Consider the following 15791-nt stretch of genomic DNA (forward strand, 5'->3'; position numbering starts at 1 on the left):
GTGCCCCCCCAACACCCCCCCAAAGCAGGCTTGCAACTCAGGGCTGGCCGCCTGCGGTCCTCCAGGGCAGCCGGGCTTCAACGGCGCAGGAATAACCGAGCCGGAAGGGGCCCCAGAGGTCTTCTAGTCCAACCCCCTGCCCAGGAAGGAGTCCCTGTGGCTGTCTGGTCTCATTTTGAAAGCCTTCGGGGGGAAGGCCTGGGAGAGCCGAGGGTCCAACCCACCCGGCCCCTCCCCCTCCCTTACCGTGGAGCCGGCGCCTCCGGCCTGCTGGAAGTGGGCAGCCAGCCCGGCCTTGTCCTTGCACTGCTCCTTGCACTCCAGGCACTGGCAGGAGTTGGTGGCCGCTGCCTGGTCAGCGCTGCCGGCACCCAGGGACAGGAGGGGCACGTCCTGGGCGGGGCCCCCCTGGGCCGGGCTGGCATCCGGGGCCGACCGGGCCGGGGAGGTGGCCTTGCTGGCGCTGAGGGAGGCCAGGGAGACCAGCGGGGCCACGTCCGGCTGGCCGACCATCTGCTCCAGGGCGATGGGCCGCATGACCAGGTGGGAGCACTGCATGACCAGCCCCTTGTCCTTGTGCTCGCGGGCGTGGAGCAGCAGGCTGCACTTGTTGAAGAAGACCAGCCGCTTGGCGCAGTGGTTGCAGGTCACCTCCACCCGCAGGCTGCGCCGGTCGTAGTGCCGGGCCAGGCTGCGCTCCAGGGCGAAGGCGTCGCCGCACTCCAGGCAGCGGTAGCCCAGCGGCGGCAGGCTCAGGCTGGACTCGGCGGGGGGCAGCAGGTTGGGCTTGTAGGGGGGCAGCAGGTTCTTGCTGTTGAGGATCTTGTTGAAGGCCTCCACCAGGCTGGACTGGCTGCGGGAGATGACCGTGCCGGCCACGGGGGCCGAGGCCTTCTGGGGCTGCAGGGCTACCACCGTGGTGCCGTTGACCTTCTGGCCGGCGGGAGCGGGCACGGCGGCCCCCCCGCCCCGGACCTCGGCGGCCTTGGGGAGGGCCTGGGGCACCAGGCTGAGCACGTTCTTGGCCAGGGCTTTGCTGGGCAGCACCACGGCCTTCTGCTGGGCCACGCTGGCCGCCATCAGCATGGCGCTGCTGGCGTTCTGGATGGTGGAGACGGGCAGCACCGTGCCCCGGAGCCTGGTGCCGTCGCCCAGCTGGACACTGACCACCTTGGTGCCCTCCGCCACCTTCACGGGGCTGGGCGCCAGGGCCCTCAGGCCGGGCTGCTCCGGAGCGGCCTCTTCTTTCCGGCCAACGGCAGGGAGCAGGGCGTCCTCGGCTGCCGGGGCCTCCGGGGACAGCTTGGCGAGCCCCGGCTCCGAATCCGACGAGACCCTGGTCACCGTCCGGGTGATGCTTCCTGAGGACGTCTTGATGGTCTTGATCCTCACCTTGAGGGGCCGTGAGGAGCCGGACGAGGGGGAACCGGTGCTCTGGTCCTCCTGCTCCCCGTCCTCCTCCTCCTCCTCCTCCCCCCCGCTGGAAGGGACTGGCGGGCACTGCAGTGGCTTTTCCATCGGCTCTTCCTTCAGGGACCCACTGCCGGGGGGCTGTGGGGAGAGCAGGGGCCCAGGACTGGCTCCCTTTGGCGGGGAGCCCTGGAAGAGGGGCTGCCCGGGGCTGGAGAGCGAGTGCTTGATCTCGGGGAGGCTGCCCAGCTCCCCCTCCGGCTCGGCGTCAGAGCCAGGCCAGGGGACCCGGGGGGGGGCCTCCGCGGAGTAGCAGGAAGAACCGGGCTTGGGGCGCCCCAACGGGCTGGAGCCCTGGCAAGGCATCTCGCAGTCCACCTCCTGCTTGATCACAGGAGGAGCCGGAGGAGGAGGAGGAGGAGGAGGGGTCAGCGAGAGGCCCACCCCACCAGGCGGGCACGTTTCGAAAGGCGGAGGGAAGGCTGGAGGGGACGGGGCTCCCAGGCTCTCCTGAAGGCCTTGGGGGCAGTCCAGGGAGGGGCCGGTGGACAAGGCGGGGGCCGGGACGGGGGCCGCCCCGGCAAGGCCCGGCTGCTCCTTCCCCTGGCCTCCCCGCGGCTGGTCGATCAGGTCCGCCTCCCCCTCCTTCTGGGGCTCGGGGCTGAAGGGGGAGAAGAGGTCCAGGCTCTTGGGGGCCTTCTCCTTCAGGGCCCAGCACTCGCCGTTGGCGGGGGCCGTGGGTTCCGGGGAGGCCCGGGGCAGCTCGGGCGCCGCAAAGCCGTTCTGCAGCAGGCGGGGGCCGCCCAGGCCATCCTTCAGGCGCCCGTCCCCCGGCTCCAGCTGCTCGGGGCAGACGGTGTTCTTCACGATGACGCTGACGGTGGTGATGTCGGCGTGCGGGAGGACGTGCTCGGGGGCGGCCGCCTCCCCCGGGACGGGGCGGATGGGCGCCTCGGCCTCCTCGTGGCCCGGATGGATGGCCTCGCTGGTGTCGATGTCGGGGATGTCAAAGGCCGCCAGGAGGTCGTCGAAATCCGGGGTCTTCATGTCCCCCATGGCGAGGAGCTCGGAAGGCTCCGGACCCCAAGGAGCAGCAGCGAAGCCCCTTCGCCAGGGGAAACGGATCAAAGCTGCCCCTTGCCGGCCGCGGCTGCTCCCCCACGAGCTGGAAAGTGGGCCGGCCGGCCGGCCATCTCCCCACGGAGGCCCCAGGCAGACGGGTGGAGCTGAAAGCCAAAAGCAGAAGACGGGCTTAGCGCCTTCCTCTGAGGGGCCGCAACCGAGCCCCAAGGCAGGGGGACATTCCCCGCGACAGGCAGGCACAACATTCCGGCTGGGCGATTGCCGAGAGGGCCGCCTGGCACGTTACCTGTAGCTGCGCAAACCTGCTTGGGGAGGCCTTTCGGAGCCCAGAGCGAGTGAGTGCCTGGAGCGAGCCAAGGCTTTGATCTGGGACGCTTCCCATCCTCCATCAATTCACAAATTACAGGGCAATTAATTCTTAATCACTCTGGGCAGCGCCCTAGTTCATATAATTTTTATTTCTTGGCTAATCTCGGGGGGTGGGGTCACCAGCACCCGTCTGCCCACCTGACCTTCTGTGCAGCCAGCGGGCAAAAGCCGCCTCCTTCCCTACCAGGAGGAGGGGAGAAGCGAGGAGAGCAGCGGCCGGCGAGGGTGCCCGGTCTCTCCAGCCACGCTGGCAACGGGCACCCGCAGAATGGCAGCACTAACCTGGCAAGGAAGCTCCCTGGAGACCGGGAAGATGGGCAGAGGAGCTGAGGAGGGGGGGTGGCGGCTGAGGGCCTCTGGCTTCTGCCAGGCCTGTAAGCCGGGTGCCGCCTGGGAGGAGAGGCTGGCGCAGTCGCTCTGCCCAGCCTCCCAGCGCCAGCTGCAGAGGGAAGAAGCGGGAGGGAAGCCTCGCGGAGGAAAACAAGCACCCAACTCCCCCGGGAGGGGAAGGCAGGGCTCGGCTCCTCTCCAGCCCAGGCCTGCCAGTCACGTTGGGCAATTATGTCCCCTCTCCCCAAAGGCGCCCTGCTCGGCCATCTGCTGACGCGAGAAGACCAGGGGTTAGGAGCGCCCCCGTGGAGCACAGGGTGGAGCGCAGGCAAGGCTGAAGGGGCTCCTGGCGAGAGATAAAACCAGGGCTGGCTGGATCAGAGGAGGAAGGGAGGGACGTTGGGGTGAAGAAAAGGCTCCGCCATGCCAAGGGATGGCAGAGGGGGAGGCCCCTGCCCTTCACTCACCCCCCCTTCTCTGCCTCTGGAAGTGGGGGAGGCCTATGAGAGGGACGCAGGGACCCCTCGGAGGGAGAGGAAGGCCTGACCCAGGCCTTGACGCTTCTGCCCCAGGGAAAGTTAGATAAACACGTGCCAACCCAGTGCCACCGCGGCACAGCTCCTCAGCAGCGGCCCCAGCCCGCACGCCGAGCCTTGCAGCATCGGCGCCTCCAGCAGCAGATTCGCCCCGAGTTTCAGGCCAGAAAAGCTGCACTACCTATCGGCTGTGTCAGCTGCTGAGCAGGGCCCGGTGCCAGGCATCTTGGTGGGTGCCCCTTATTTTTTGAAGCAAAGGCAGCCGAGACGGGGATCCCCTTCGTCCAAAGGCTGAATTTGGCACGAAGGGAGGCCCGGCGACCACGGGCGTATAAGAGTGTGGTTGTATTGCCTGCTGAGGAAGGACCAAGGACCAAGCATTTTAAACGGGTTCTGAGCAACACGGGCAGGGGTCTGCTGGACCCCCATTATGGGTCCTCCCTGTTTCAGGAAGACTTTGAAATAGCAGTTGCAGCTTCAGACCAAGTTATTCCACAGCTGCTCCCCCCCAGCTGTGCTAAAGTTATTTTATAAGTGCAGGAACATCTGATAATCTCCCACGATGGACAAAATCTACCACCGAGGTGACACTCAAGCTTTGCTAAGGGCGATCACTCACAATCCCTGCACGTCAGTCCCAAACAAAGCGGTTTCCTTGACCCAAAACAGAGTCTCACCAAGACACACACAAATCTTCCTCTTCTCAAACCAACAACACCCCTGCTGACAACTGTTCAGGCAGAGCCAGGCAAGCAGTACAGGAAGAAAGGCTCTCGCTCTCTCCAGATTTAAGGGGATTGCCATAGCCGATTTCCCGACCTCTTAAATCCTAAAGGCTGGGCTTCCCCCGGGAGAGATTTAAATTTAAACCAAGCCATTGCCAGGCGCAATCTCTGAGCAGGGCATTCTAACAGGCAACAGTTAGCTGCCAGTCTATTTTGCTCCACGCCTGCCAGGGTGTCGCACACAGCACCCAACAGCCCGCTCTTGGGAACAGCTGCCCCCCCCGCTGGGAATCAGCGCTTGTCCAGAGCAAATGTGCAACACAGCTGCCCCCCCCCACTTTGCCTGATTGCAAAAATTAAAATATGGACCCACGTGATGGAAAATTACATGGGTATGTCTTTGGGGTTGGAAGTGTGGCATAGTAGGGCACTGAAGTCATTGGGGGGGGGAGCAGAGTATCAGAAAAGGAAGCCCCAATATTTACAGCCGGCGGCTGGGCATGGGGCTGCAAGGGGTCCTGTTCACCCGCACCCCGCCCAAGGAGAGCAGAGGAACCATTTCTTCCTGAGCATGGCTCTACGTTTTGGGAGAGGGCGGGAAATTAATCCAGAGGAAGAAGCTGGGGAAATAGTCACCCCGCAGAAGCTCATCTGCTGCTGAGCGGATGTTAACCGAGATGCTATTTCACGGCCCACCGGATCTTGCAAAGGCGGCTTCCCTCTCCTGTGCCTGTTTATCCCCCCTCCTCACACCCACCCTGGAATACTCCTGGGGCAGGGGGCTGAACAAACACTTGATGCGTGAATTTTCCAGCCGGAATGCGCGGCTCCCTTAGGGGAGACGTTCTCCTTCTTCCCCAGCCCCCCAAAGCTGGGCAGATCACCCACTTTTCAACCTCCCCACCTCTGATCTTCTTTTCTCCAGCGCAGGGCTGGAAATCCACCCTGGAAACAGGCTGGGCGAGAATCAAGTTTTTTTCACTGCCTTCACGGAGAGTTCGCTGTTCCAGATTAATTAACGCCCACGGCAGCTGCCCACCCCCAACCCAGCCTAGCCATGTCTGGCAAGAGATTAAATTCCAGTCCATTTAAGAGAATTAAGACAAGACCATCTGCTAACTTTAAAATACTGAGCGGGGAGGCCAGGAGAAAATAAAAAAAGACTCAAAGGTGGCCAAGCTCACTCAAGGGGGAAGGGAGGTTAATTTTAATGAAAATACAACAGCGATGGGCTTCTTAAGCATAACAAACCCAGGGCAGGAGAAAGAACCATGGGAGCCCACAGTGGGCATTATCATTGGGCATAAAGGCCGATGACCACTTTTGAAAAGCAACAAGTGATTTAAGGCATTTCTGGATAGCACCAGTTCAAATGCAAAAGGCAGCATTAAGTGGTTCGCCTGGAATCCAAAACTAAGCAAAACCTTAGCAAAAACACCTAACTTTCTAACCAGCCCCCCCCCCCCGCTCCACCCCTCCCCAATACCTGGCATCTGATTCACAACACCCCTCCCCCCTTAGAGACTGTAGCTCAGAGAAAGATGCTACAGGAAGTGGACACCTCAAAACCCAACAACGCCCCCAACGTCTGGCGCTCCTTCTTCCCTCTCCTCTGAAAAAAGCACAATAAAAAGTTTGGGGTCCTTTTTAACAAATGGATAAGTTCAATATTTGCAAACACACCTGTGGATACTTTCAAACTCCCAGACCCAGGTAGATGCCTGTATCTAGGCAACTTTTAATTTTTTTAAAAAAAGGAAAAAAAAGGCTTGAACGGGTCCAGGGCAGGTAAGGATTTGTGGAGAGGAGCTTTGGAGGTTATGAAGTTATACAGGCAAAGCGCTTTAAAATTGTGAAATATTAAATGCCGGCATTTTTGCCCCCCAAAGAGCAGCCCTGCCTCTCTTGAGCCACCAGAGAAAAATGCTCCGTTATCAATGTTGGGAGGACCCTCAAAACTCCAAATCTCCCTTAATTCCCACCCCTTTTATTTATTTATTTTATTTTATTGCATTTATATACCGCCCTTTCCCTGAGGACTCAGGGCGGTTTACAGGGAGTTAAAAATCAACCATACAAAAGTTAAAACCCAATTAGGGGGGAGGGAGAAGCCCCAGGACCCCCCCACGAGCTCCTTCAAAGCGTTCCCCCCTTTTTCAGGGCTGCCCCCCCACCCAGATCCGCCCCCCAGGGCAAAATATCCCCCCTCCCCCCTCCTTTTTTGGCATTAATGAGATTTTATGTCCAGGGCATCTATTAAGAGACAGAATTGGGAGGGGGGGTCGGTCTCTCTGGTTGGGGAGGGGGCAAAGCGACCCCCCCCTTGCAATTCTCAGCAGCCCCGCCCTCCAGGCAGGCTTTCCTTTGGGGGGGGCTTGTGTTTATTTCGGAAGTTCCCTTTTTTTAAAAAAAGGCAGACTGGAGGGGGGGTTGCTTCTGACTGAGGTTCCCCCCCGGCAGCAGGAGAGCAGGCGCGGCGGGCGAGGATGATGGGATCCGCAGTCCGGGGGAAATGGGATTTGTAGTCCAAGCCCTGGAAGGCCGGGGGGGCGGCGGAGGGAGACCCCCGCCCGGCCTCACGCCGCTGCCCTGCCCCCCCGCCTTGGGCCGGCCCCACGGCCGCCTCCTACCTGCGCGACCCCGGGGCCCTCGGCGGCCCGGCGTGGGGGCTTCGCGGTCAGCGCGGCGCCTCTCTCGATTGCTCTGAGGGCCTCCGCCTCCTCGGCCGCTTCCTGCTTCGCCCCCCCAGTGGTCGCGAATTGCCATTGGGCCGCCTGCCCGCCACTCCAGAGGCTTTGCGGCTTGCCATTGGTCGAGAGGGACGTCGCGCAAGGGTGGGAGCAGGCGCTGCGGATGGCTATAGGGTCCAGGGCCGTCACTACAGAGGGATGCACCGCCCACTTCCACCGCAGTACTTATTGGAAGCGAGGAAGCAGAGGGGCTGGCCTGTTCCTGTCGCCTTGTTAATCTATTGGTTAAACGGCCTGCCTATCGATGCTCGGCGCGCCTCATCCGGTGGCCGTGGAGATGGTTTTGTGCGACCCAGCTGGGGGAAATGGAGACCCCCCCATTGGCTCTATTGGCTAAAAGTGCCATAGTTGTCCAAGGGTTTATCGTCACGATTGGCTCTTATGAACGTCAATCAGACTGACACCGAATGTCGCATTTCAATTGGTGAAAAGCCGCCGCAGGCGGGATTTCTATTGACTCATTGCTTGAGAACACAGCAACTGCAGCAGGTGTAACGAATCGCCTATTGGTGTTCGACTGTGGAAAGGCGGGACTTTGTCTCGTGATCCCGTCATCCTATGGCGTATTATTCCTGCCGTTCAAATGAATTGCCCGCCTTCTCGCCCGCCCTCAAAGGGCTTGAAAAACATGAAAAAGCACCAACTCGCAAGGCATGATGGGAGGCGAGAGGCAGTGGGAGCCGCGCAAGGACGCCTGGGGAAAAAAATGACGGGCTCCTGAGGGAGAGGAGAGCGCAAAGGATTGTGGGCGATTTTGGCCAACCTGCACTTCCGGAGAGGGGAAAAAAGTGCTGTTTTAAAAAAATATAAAACTGATTTGTGCTGAAATCCAAGGCAAGGACGACGTTTAAAAATTGCCTTAGGCTAAGGGTCTCCGAATCTGGCAACTTTAAGACTTGGCTGAGGAATTCTGGGAGTTGAAGTCCACAAGTCTTAAAGCTGCCAGATTTGGAGACCCTTGGCCTGGAGGAAGGAGACCTGGTCAAAACGTTGGCTTCCTTTCCTCTCCAAGCCAAGGCTTATTGCACAAGCCAGCAGGCAAAGTCCTATCCACGCCAGTATTTCTCTGCCTGGCCTCCCTCGCAGGGGTGTTGCTCAGATAAGACAGGGAGATGGCTGGGAAAACCAGGAGAAGCCAATGGATAAAACTTTGCAGCAGGTGGCCCTTGCACCTGCAGCCCTGGTTGCTTTTTCAGCTCTGCAGACCAACTCTGCAAGGCAGCTTTGTCCATGAGGACTGGAACCTTGAGGAGGCCAGAGTCTCAGCCTCCTTGAAGCGGCTTTGTCCTTTGTTCCTCCATCTGCCTTGGTGTCAAGCCAGATCTTGATCTCCCTGGTCGGCAGCCCAGCTTGGAACAATCTTCCCTTTGTCCTCCTCCAAGGCCAGGGTCTCCGTCTCCCCCTCCCCGAGGCTGGGCTTGGACACCTTCCGAGGCCGCCGTGACGAGGTTCTTTTCCCTTAAGGGAGAGCGGTGGCCTTGCTTGGGCCAAGTTGGGGCAAACGGCCAGACTCGGAGCCTCCCTTTCAAAACGCGCCTTGTTCACCATATCAGGTGGTGCAATCCTACCTGAACAAAATGCCAGGAAACGGAGATGGGTCTTCTGTCCAGCCAACTGGTCTTCTCGGACTCCGAAACAAAGGCTGCCTTCTTGTTTCACCTCTTTCTTGGCTTTTCTTGCAAAAGGAGAGGTGAAATGGATGGCTTTCTTTTCAGCTTCGGCTTGTACTTCTCCCCTGCGCTCTTTCAACTTCTGTTCTTTTTTTCTTTCACCTTTTAGAAATAAATTACTTATTCAATGGATTGCAAAGGATGCTGCAGCAATACACTGACCTTTCTTCTTCTCGCCGTGGATCTTGGCCAACAGTGACCAAAATAATACTTTTTGGGAGCATGGGAAGAGATAAAGCAATAATCCTTACCTCCCAAAAATTATCAAGACTTTGAATTGCCTAAACTTAACTTTCATAACTTTCTTTTGAAAAAGGAAGAGTTACCCCATAGTATCCCCAGTCTCTGCAGTCTCCTTTTTCTCTAATAAAGGGACTTTTTTTACCGGAGAGGGACCTTCCTTCCTCATGACCTTCAAACAAACAGAGTGACAAGGAGGAGCAGGATTCCTAGCTCAGAGGGCGCAGAGCTGGGAAATTTATAGAGGTGCATTGTTCGCCTTGGCTCCCAGCTGGGTGGGTGAGGCTTTCACAAGTCAAATGCTATAAAAGAGGCAACCTGACCCCCCTTTGCTTACCATCCTGTGCTTCCACCCGGAGCCCAGCCCCAGGGGATGGCAAATGAAGAGAAATGCCCTGATTCCTGGCCGGGAGGGCTGCACCTGAACAGCCCTCCTTATGTAAGTGGGGTTGAAGGCATACGGATGGGACTTTTGTGATTATTGACCGTGGGTTGCGTTATCCGTCTCTTTCTGAACTTCTCAATTGGTTTGACAGTCTTTCCACTCTGGTCTCGAGCTAAGCAAGACTTCCACAGGGTTGAACCACAAGCTGGTGATCCTGACAGTGGGTGCCATCGTTGCTCTATCCATCGCTGGAATCCTAGTGGCGACGTTCCTGGGACGAACATTTTGTCTCCAGGTACCGAAAGGGAGGCAGTGGACTGACCGATGCTGTTTCTGAACGGCGATAATTAGGACACTCATTAAGAAGGGGCTTGAGAATGCCAGGTTAAAAGAGGGAGGTCACACCCAGCCTCTGACCCAGGAGCCCTTGCAGTCATACAGCATGATCAAAACACAGCATCAGCATAGGCATTGATGGCAACATCCCAAAAATGCACACGCTGTACCAATATTGTGAAGGAGCAGGATAACCCCAGAACAGAGGTGGGGACACTGCACCCCATGTTGGGTTCATAAAACAATCAACCCAAACAGGTTATGATTTCAGCGCCTCTGGGGCGGGGGGAACCACAGTAAGGCATTGCTGCAAATGAAATTAAATAGGATTGTGCCTCGGTGAGTTAGCTGGCCTTTCAGTTGCTCCGCTGGAGGGGTCCAGGTGAAAGGCAGCCTTGAACCCAGATCTGACAGTCTCCCCACTCTTTTTCCCTCCCCATACTTGAAGAGGGCTGCCTTTGGCTCCTCTCCACAAGTTAACGTCCAAAACGAAGCGTCCCTGCTGTGGCTCTCAGCGAATTCGACGAGCAGGGCCTGTCGCCCAGCATTACCTGCGATTTGAGAAAGGTGAGTCACGGCATTGGCTGGAGCTTCAAGGGGTGAACTGGGGTGTCTCTGCCCTTCCCCCCCCTTTTCTGGCCTAGCCTCATTAATTTATCCAAAGCACCCTGGAAGGATTGAAGGATAGTCTTGAGGGCTTCCCCTTCAGCATCTCCAGAGCAGGGAATTTAAAGCCCTCGCCAACGTGCCTTGTAAGGGCTTGAATTTCTCTCCAGCGCTTGATGGTGTATCACGGCCAGCCGGAAGGGTGTGTCACCCACAAAATGGACCCCTCTGAACTGCTGCTGTCCTGCCAAGAGCTGGAAAGCTTCTTCCAAGCTGTCCTGGTAACACTTTGGGGGTGGCAGGGATGCGACTTAATCCCATTACACAGAGCAGGTGCTCCCAGATGCTCTACGCCCAGCGGTCTCCCAGCTCTGCTTCTCGCCCTTTCTCCAGAAACTGGGAAGCAGAGAAATGGGGGTGAAGGGGAGGAGAGGGGTGACCCTGAGCCAAACCTGCTCAACTGGTCCCCAATTCTCTTGCAGAAAAACGTCACCGTGGGGATCACCGCAGAGGTACAGATGATGGGGACGGGGGCCCTGGTCACTTTGCTTTGCAACAAGCCAACATACCTTGTCGGAAGCTCAGCATGTAAGTTGCCTGGACGGGTCAGGGTGGGCAAAACGGGCCTCCCTGTGCAACCCAGGTGTGTGTGTGTGGGGAAAGAACGCAAGGCTGTTTCCCAGCCATAACCCCCCTCCCTTCCTCACTCCAAGAAAGTCAAACCCTTTCTTCTTTTTTAAACTTTTTTCCCCAGTGGCTTTTCAGACAAGCAGAGCTGCTTAGGAGAGAGATGCCCCAGTCCCTTCCTGCTGAAATCTCCCCCCAAACCCGGAAAAGGCCACAAGACGGTTGCACGGCTGTAAAATCACTGACTTTGTAGTGCTTAATAAAGAAGCATTTGGTCCGGATAATGTGACTCGGTTAAACCTCTGCGTTTCCAAAGTTCCGAACTCTTAAGAGAGCACTTGGGAAGGCAGTGGGAGTCTGTTCACAGCCACTGATCTTTTAACTGTTCAACTAAAAATAGGAGGCAGTCAGTTTTAGCAGACTTAACGAAGCTTAATCACAGGCAAAAGGGTTTGTGAACTGCAGTTCACCTCATCGGATGCAATTCCAGGGATCTTCCGATGTTTGGCTACCACAACCTCACATGGCTCTCCTCCGGCAACCTTCATAAGCAAAGTTACACTCTATACACTAGTATAACTCAAAGTTATAGATCTGGATGGAGGTTTAGGAGCCAGTCAATCTCCAGCTTCAGAGGGACAAAATTTCAGCTCAGGGCAAGGTTTACACACCACGTCCGCTGCTTGGGTTTGACCCCCTGGGGATACTTCAGGTGCCTGCTTCAAAGAAACACCCCAGTGCGGAGAAAATTTAAGGGTTTTATTTAAGGGTTGAACCAGAAGCAAAACGCGAAAAGGACCCCCCCACCCCCGCTGGGACCCCACGTCCCTGCAGACAGACAGCTCAGAAAGATTATGGAAACCGAACGTTACCAGGCCACACAACCTGTGAAGTGTGTGGACACAAGGACAAGGAGGGAGTCAGCCCCCTTCCCCCCCCCGCTCATTTCTTCTCTTCCTCCTTTTTCTCCTTGTTCTCCTTTGAAGCCTGGGAGGCCAGCGAGCCCATAGCGTTGCGGATGGCCTCGTTGTTGGGGTCTACCCCTGGGAGGTTTTCCAAAACGCTCTGGAGGAATTCCGGGTCCTGCATCACATCATAATCGTCTTCTTCCTGAGGGAGGGAGGGAGGGGTCGGGGTCACATGATTAGGTTAGTCTGGGACTAGGGAGCAGACCGCCCCCACCCCCCCAAAAACAGGCCTTTTGTAAAAGCTGGGTGGGCAGGAGAGGAGGACCGGCCCAGGAACACGTACACACCCTGCCAGAATTCCCCCTCCCGCATCGCTGCCATCCGAGACTTCGCATTTAAAAATAAAAAATGGCTTGGCGAGCTTCGCCCAAGCTGCAACGGCAGCCTTCAGTAAAAGGACGCTGGGCCCGGGGGGATCCTGTCTCATGGGACCCCTCCCCAAGTAATTCACCCTCTGGGTCTGGAGAGGCCCCAGCCTGGCCCCCCAAAACTCAAACCTTGGCGGGTTCCGACGTGTCCATGTCAGCCGAGCTCTCGCCTTCCACTGACTCTCCTTGCCCAAACTCTGCAGAAACAGGAGGGGGGGAGAGGGTGCAGGTCAAGCTTCCCAGCCCTGGACGATGGGTGGCCGTGAAGGACAGTCTGCTGGGATGGCCCCCCTGCTCCCCGCTCACCAGCTCCCTGGAGAGACATCTGCATAGCGTAGGCTATCTGCTCCTCTTCGGTCATGGTGCTGAGGTCCGGCAGACCGGCGCGGCCAAATTCCTGCTGCCCGATGGTCATTTTCAGCAGAGCGTCGTCTGAATCTGAGACACAGGAAAGGAAAGGGGAGAGTCCTGGTTTGGGGGGGGGGCTGGGCTCTTTGAGGCCGCACCGAGCGAGGGCTGAACGAGATGACTTACCATCCCCGCCCGTGGCAGGAATACCGGCCTCGGCAGCCGATGCGGCAGCTGCTCTGCGAGCCTCTTCCTCCTGACGCTGTCGCTGCTCCTCCATCGACACTCGGAGAGCCTGGAGGGGAGAGGGAAACATCAGCAGCCCCTTCCCCAGCGATGCTGGATGGCCAGACAGTTTGGGATCCCTTTAGCAGAACTCCTTAGACCAGGGGTGTCCAACTGTGGCAACTTAAGGTTTGTGGACTTCAGCTCCCAGAATTCCCCACCCAGCACAGCTGCCTTAGACAACCACGGTTAACGCAGGCATTCTGGGAATTGCAAAGCAGGCCCCAAGAGGTTGGAGAAAGCAGCTGGCCTGCCTTACCAGTGCCAGCTCTGGGTCAGCGCTGGGATCCACGCCAAACTCAAAGTCGCTTGCCCCCAGGCCCAGCATGGCTCCTCCCTCTCCAGCCAAGATGGGCGAGCTGATGAGGGCATCGGCCAAGCTCGGCCCAGGAGGCACCGTCACCAGGTGGGAGCCGGTGCCATCTTTGCCATTCAGGGTGTTGATGAAAGCCGTCAGCTTGTCCGTGTTGGCCTCCTACAGAGCAGGGGGAGGAGGAGGAAGAGAAGGAGAAGTCAAGGAGATCAGCACAAAAACGTGAGTTACGTTACAGCCAACCTTGGGGTCCCTCACCTCTTCTCCAAAATTGATGATGTCCACGTTCACCTTCTCCTTCTTCAGCCGCTTGGCCAGTTTCACCAGCTGTAAACGAAAGATGCGTTTCGAGCGCCAGAGGCATCGGACCCCTTTGAAGGGGGCAACCTGAGCCCAGGAAAGACTCTCCCCCTTAGCATGCTGAGGTTGGAAAGTGGCCTTTCCAGAGGAATCCCAGTGAGGAATGCTGGGACTTGTAGTTCAGTGGCATTTCTGAAGTTTGTATCCGAATTCTATTTAAACTATCCCTCGGGACGGGAGATCCCCTCTTTTCAAAATACATTGGCAAATGCCAGGAACGCCCTTTGCGTCACTCACGTCCTTCTCGTTGTCTTCCACGGGACTCCCAACGAAGGCAATGATGCGCATTTTGTGGTTCTTCCCCTGGCGGTGCTTCAGAGCCAGCTGGAAAGGAAGGGGAGATTTAGCGGAGGGGCTGTGGCTACTTCCACTCCCCCCCTCTTCCGGTCCAGCCCTTCGCTTTCTCTCCCTGGCCTGGGTCTCGGCTTCTGCGTGCTGCATCAATGCCCCGAGGGCCTCTTGGCAAACTGCAATCTGAGAGAGACACCTGCCAAGTGGGGCTGCCTAGACGTTCTCCCTCCTGGTCCCCCTCCTTCACTTACTGGATGATGCCACCCAGTTTTAAGGGCCCGCCTGACACCGGTCCGGGTACTGAGGAGGGAGAACTCCAGAGTTTTGCTCAAAACTTTAAAATCTCCCCATCTGACAGTCAGAGCTCAGGTCTCCTAGACGCCAGCAGGCACAGCCAGAGTCCCTCCCTCCCTCCCTGTCTGGGAGGAGACCTGGGATCGGGGGTGGGGCACAGGGGGTCTTACGTGAGCCACTCGGATGCCGGTGCAGAAGGTGATCCTCCCTCTGGGCTGCACCGAATGCAGCTTGGACAGGATGCGGCCCGTGTCCGGTGTCAGCGTGGTCAGCACCTCGCAGTTGCTGCAACGAAGCCAGGGGGGGCAGGGTCAACAAAGTCCCCCATTCAAGCAGACCCCAGGGAGGGGGAGGTCTGGGAAAAGCTCGGCAAGCAGGGAATAAAGGCGGAAGGGTCCTCGGAGTGATCTAGTCCAGCCCCTTCCCCAGTTGCTGCAAAACAAACAGGGGGCCGGGCTCAACGACCCCCCTCCCTCCCCCGTGCAAAGCAGACCTGGTTTGGGGAAGAGGAGCCAAGCGGGGAACCAGGGCCACACGCTGGGCCAGGGGGCTCGGAGGCCATCCAGCCCACCCCAAGGGCCCCGGGTGCGGGGGGGGCAGGGGAGGGGGGGCAGGGGACCCACTTGGCCAGCGTGATGAGCCCCACGTTGTTCTCGGGGTTGGAGCGGGTCTTGGAGTGGCAGACGATGTTGACGGCGTCCTGCTGCGCCTGCAGGCGGGTGGGCAGGAAGTCCCCGTTGCGCATGTACTCGCTGTTGTCCACGCTGCGGGGGGGGGCAGAGAGGGGGGGTTAGGGGGCGCTAGGTTCCCCCCCCACCCTCGGGGAGCCCCCAGGGCCCCCCCTCCGCTCCGGGCGCCCCCCGCCCCGGCCGTGACTCAGGGAAACCCGCCCCCGCCCCCGCCCGCCGCTCCCGCCCCGCCCAAGCCGCCCCCCGCCCTTCCCCCCCCCTCCCCCCCCCGCTCACCAGACCATCGTGCTCTCCAGCACCATCGCGGCCCCTCCGCTCGCCCCGCCGGCGCCCCCGACTCCGCTCCCTGCGCCCGCTGTCGCTCCGGCCGCCCGGCCGCTGCCGCGCCACCAATCAGCGTCGCGCTTCTTGGCAGGTCGGGGCGCGGGGCATCCCGGGAGGGGTAGTTCTAGCGCCTGCGCGGGGGCTTCCGTGGGCGGAACGCGCAAGCGCCGACTCTACTTTTTTTTTGTTTAAGGCGTGTTCCATACGAGGCTATCCGTATACATCAGAATAGAGCTGGAAGGGACCTTGGAGGTCTTCTAGTCCAGCCCCCTGCTCGTGCTGGAGTCCAGTCTGGCTGTCCAGTCTCTTCTTAAAAAATATGTAAACATGTAGGTAAAGGTTCCCCCGCACATGCGTGCTAGTCGTTCCAAAGCCGAAGAGCCAGCGCTTGTCCGAGGACGTCTCCGTGGTCACGTGGCCGGCATGACTAGACGCCAAAGGCGCACGGAACGCCGTTACCTTCCCACCGTAGTGGTCCCTATTT

At 58.7% G+C, this 15791-nt stretch overlaps 2 protein-coding genes across 6 annotated transcripts in view; both read right to left on the reverse strand.

The window, feature by feature from the left end:
• Positions 1 to 7184, reverse strand: part of ZNF687 (zinc finger protein 687) — a 129890-nt gene extending 122706 nt beyond the window's left edge. For 4 of the 5 annotated variants that reach the window (XR_014493871.1, XM_083374583.1, XM_083374581.1 and 1 more), the window contains exons 1-2: positions 7084 to 7184; positions 247 to 2636 (exon numbers count right to left, since the gene is read on the reverse strand). Coding sequence is in view for 4 of the 5 variants with exons in the window: in XM_083374583.1 (XP_083230709.1) it covers positions 247 to 2466 (2220 nt within the window). In the remaining variant the exon portion in view is untranslated. Of the gene's footprint in view, positions 1 to 246; positions 2637 to 3144; positions 3302 to 7083 lie in introns of all 5 variants that reach the window. The other variant, XM_083374584.1, reaches the window with a different exon arrangement.
• A 4623-nt stretch (positions 7185 to 11807) lies between these two features.
• On the reverse strand, positions 11808 to 15420 carry PSMD4 (proteasome 26S subunit ubiquitin receptor, non-ATPase 4). The gene is made up of 10 exons (XM_083374746.1): positions 15260 to 15420; positions 14918 to 15058; positions 14465 to 14579; positions 13947 to 14033; positions 13608 to 13676; positions 13296 to 13511; positions 12938 to 13046; positions 12710 to 12841; positions 12533 to 12600; positions 11808 to 12177 (listed from the first exon to the last, which is right to left on the reverse strand). The coding sequence occupies exons 1-10, from the start codon at positions 15283 to 15285 to the stop codon at positions 12010 to 12012; spliced, it is 1131 nt and encodes a 376-aa protein (XP_083230872.1). The 5' UTR covers positions 15286 to 15420; the 3' UTR covers positions 11808 to 12009.
• Positions 15421 to 15791: the final 371 nt, after the last annotated feature.

Source organism: Vipera ursinii (assembly GCF_947247035.1).
Source record: "Vipera ursinii genome assembly, chromosome: 15".
NCBI classification, from domain to species: Eukaryota; Metazoa; Chordata; class Lepidosauria; order Squamata; family Viperidae; genus Vipera; species Vipera ursinii.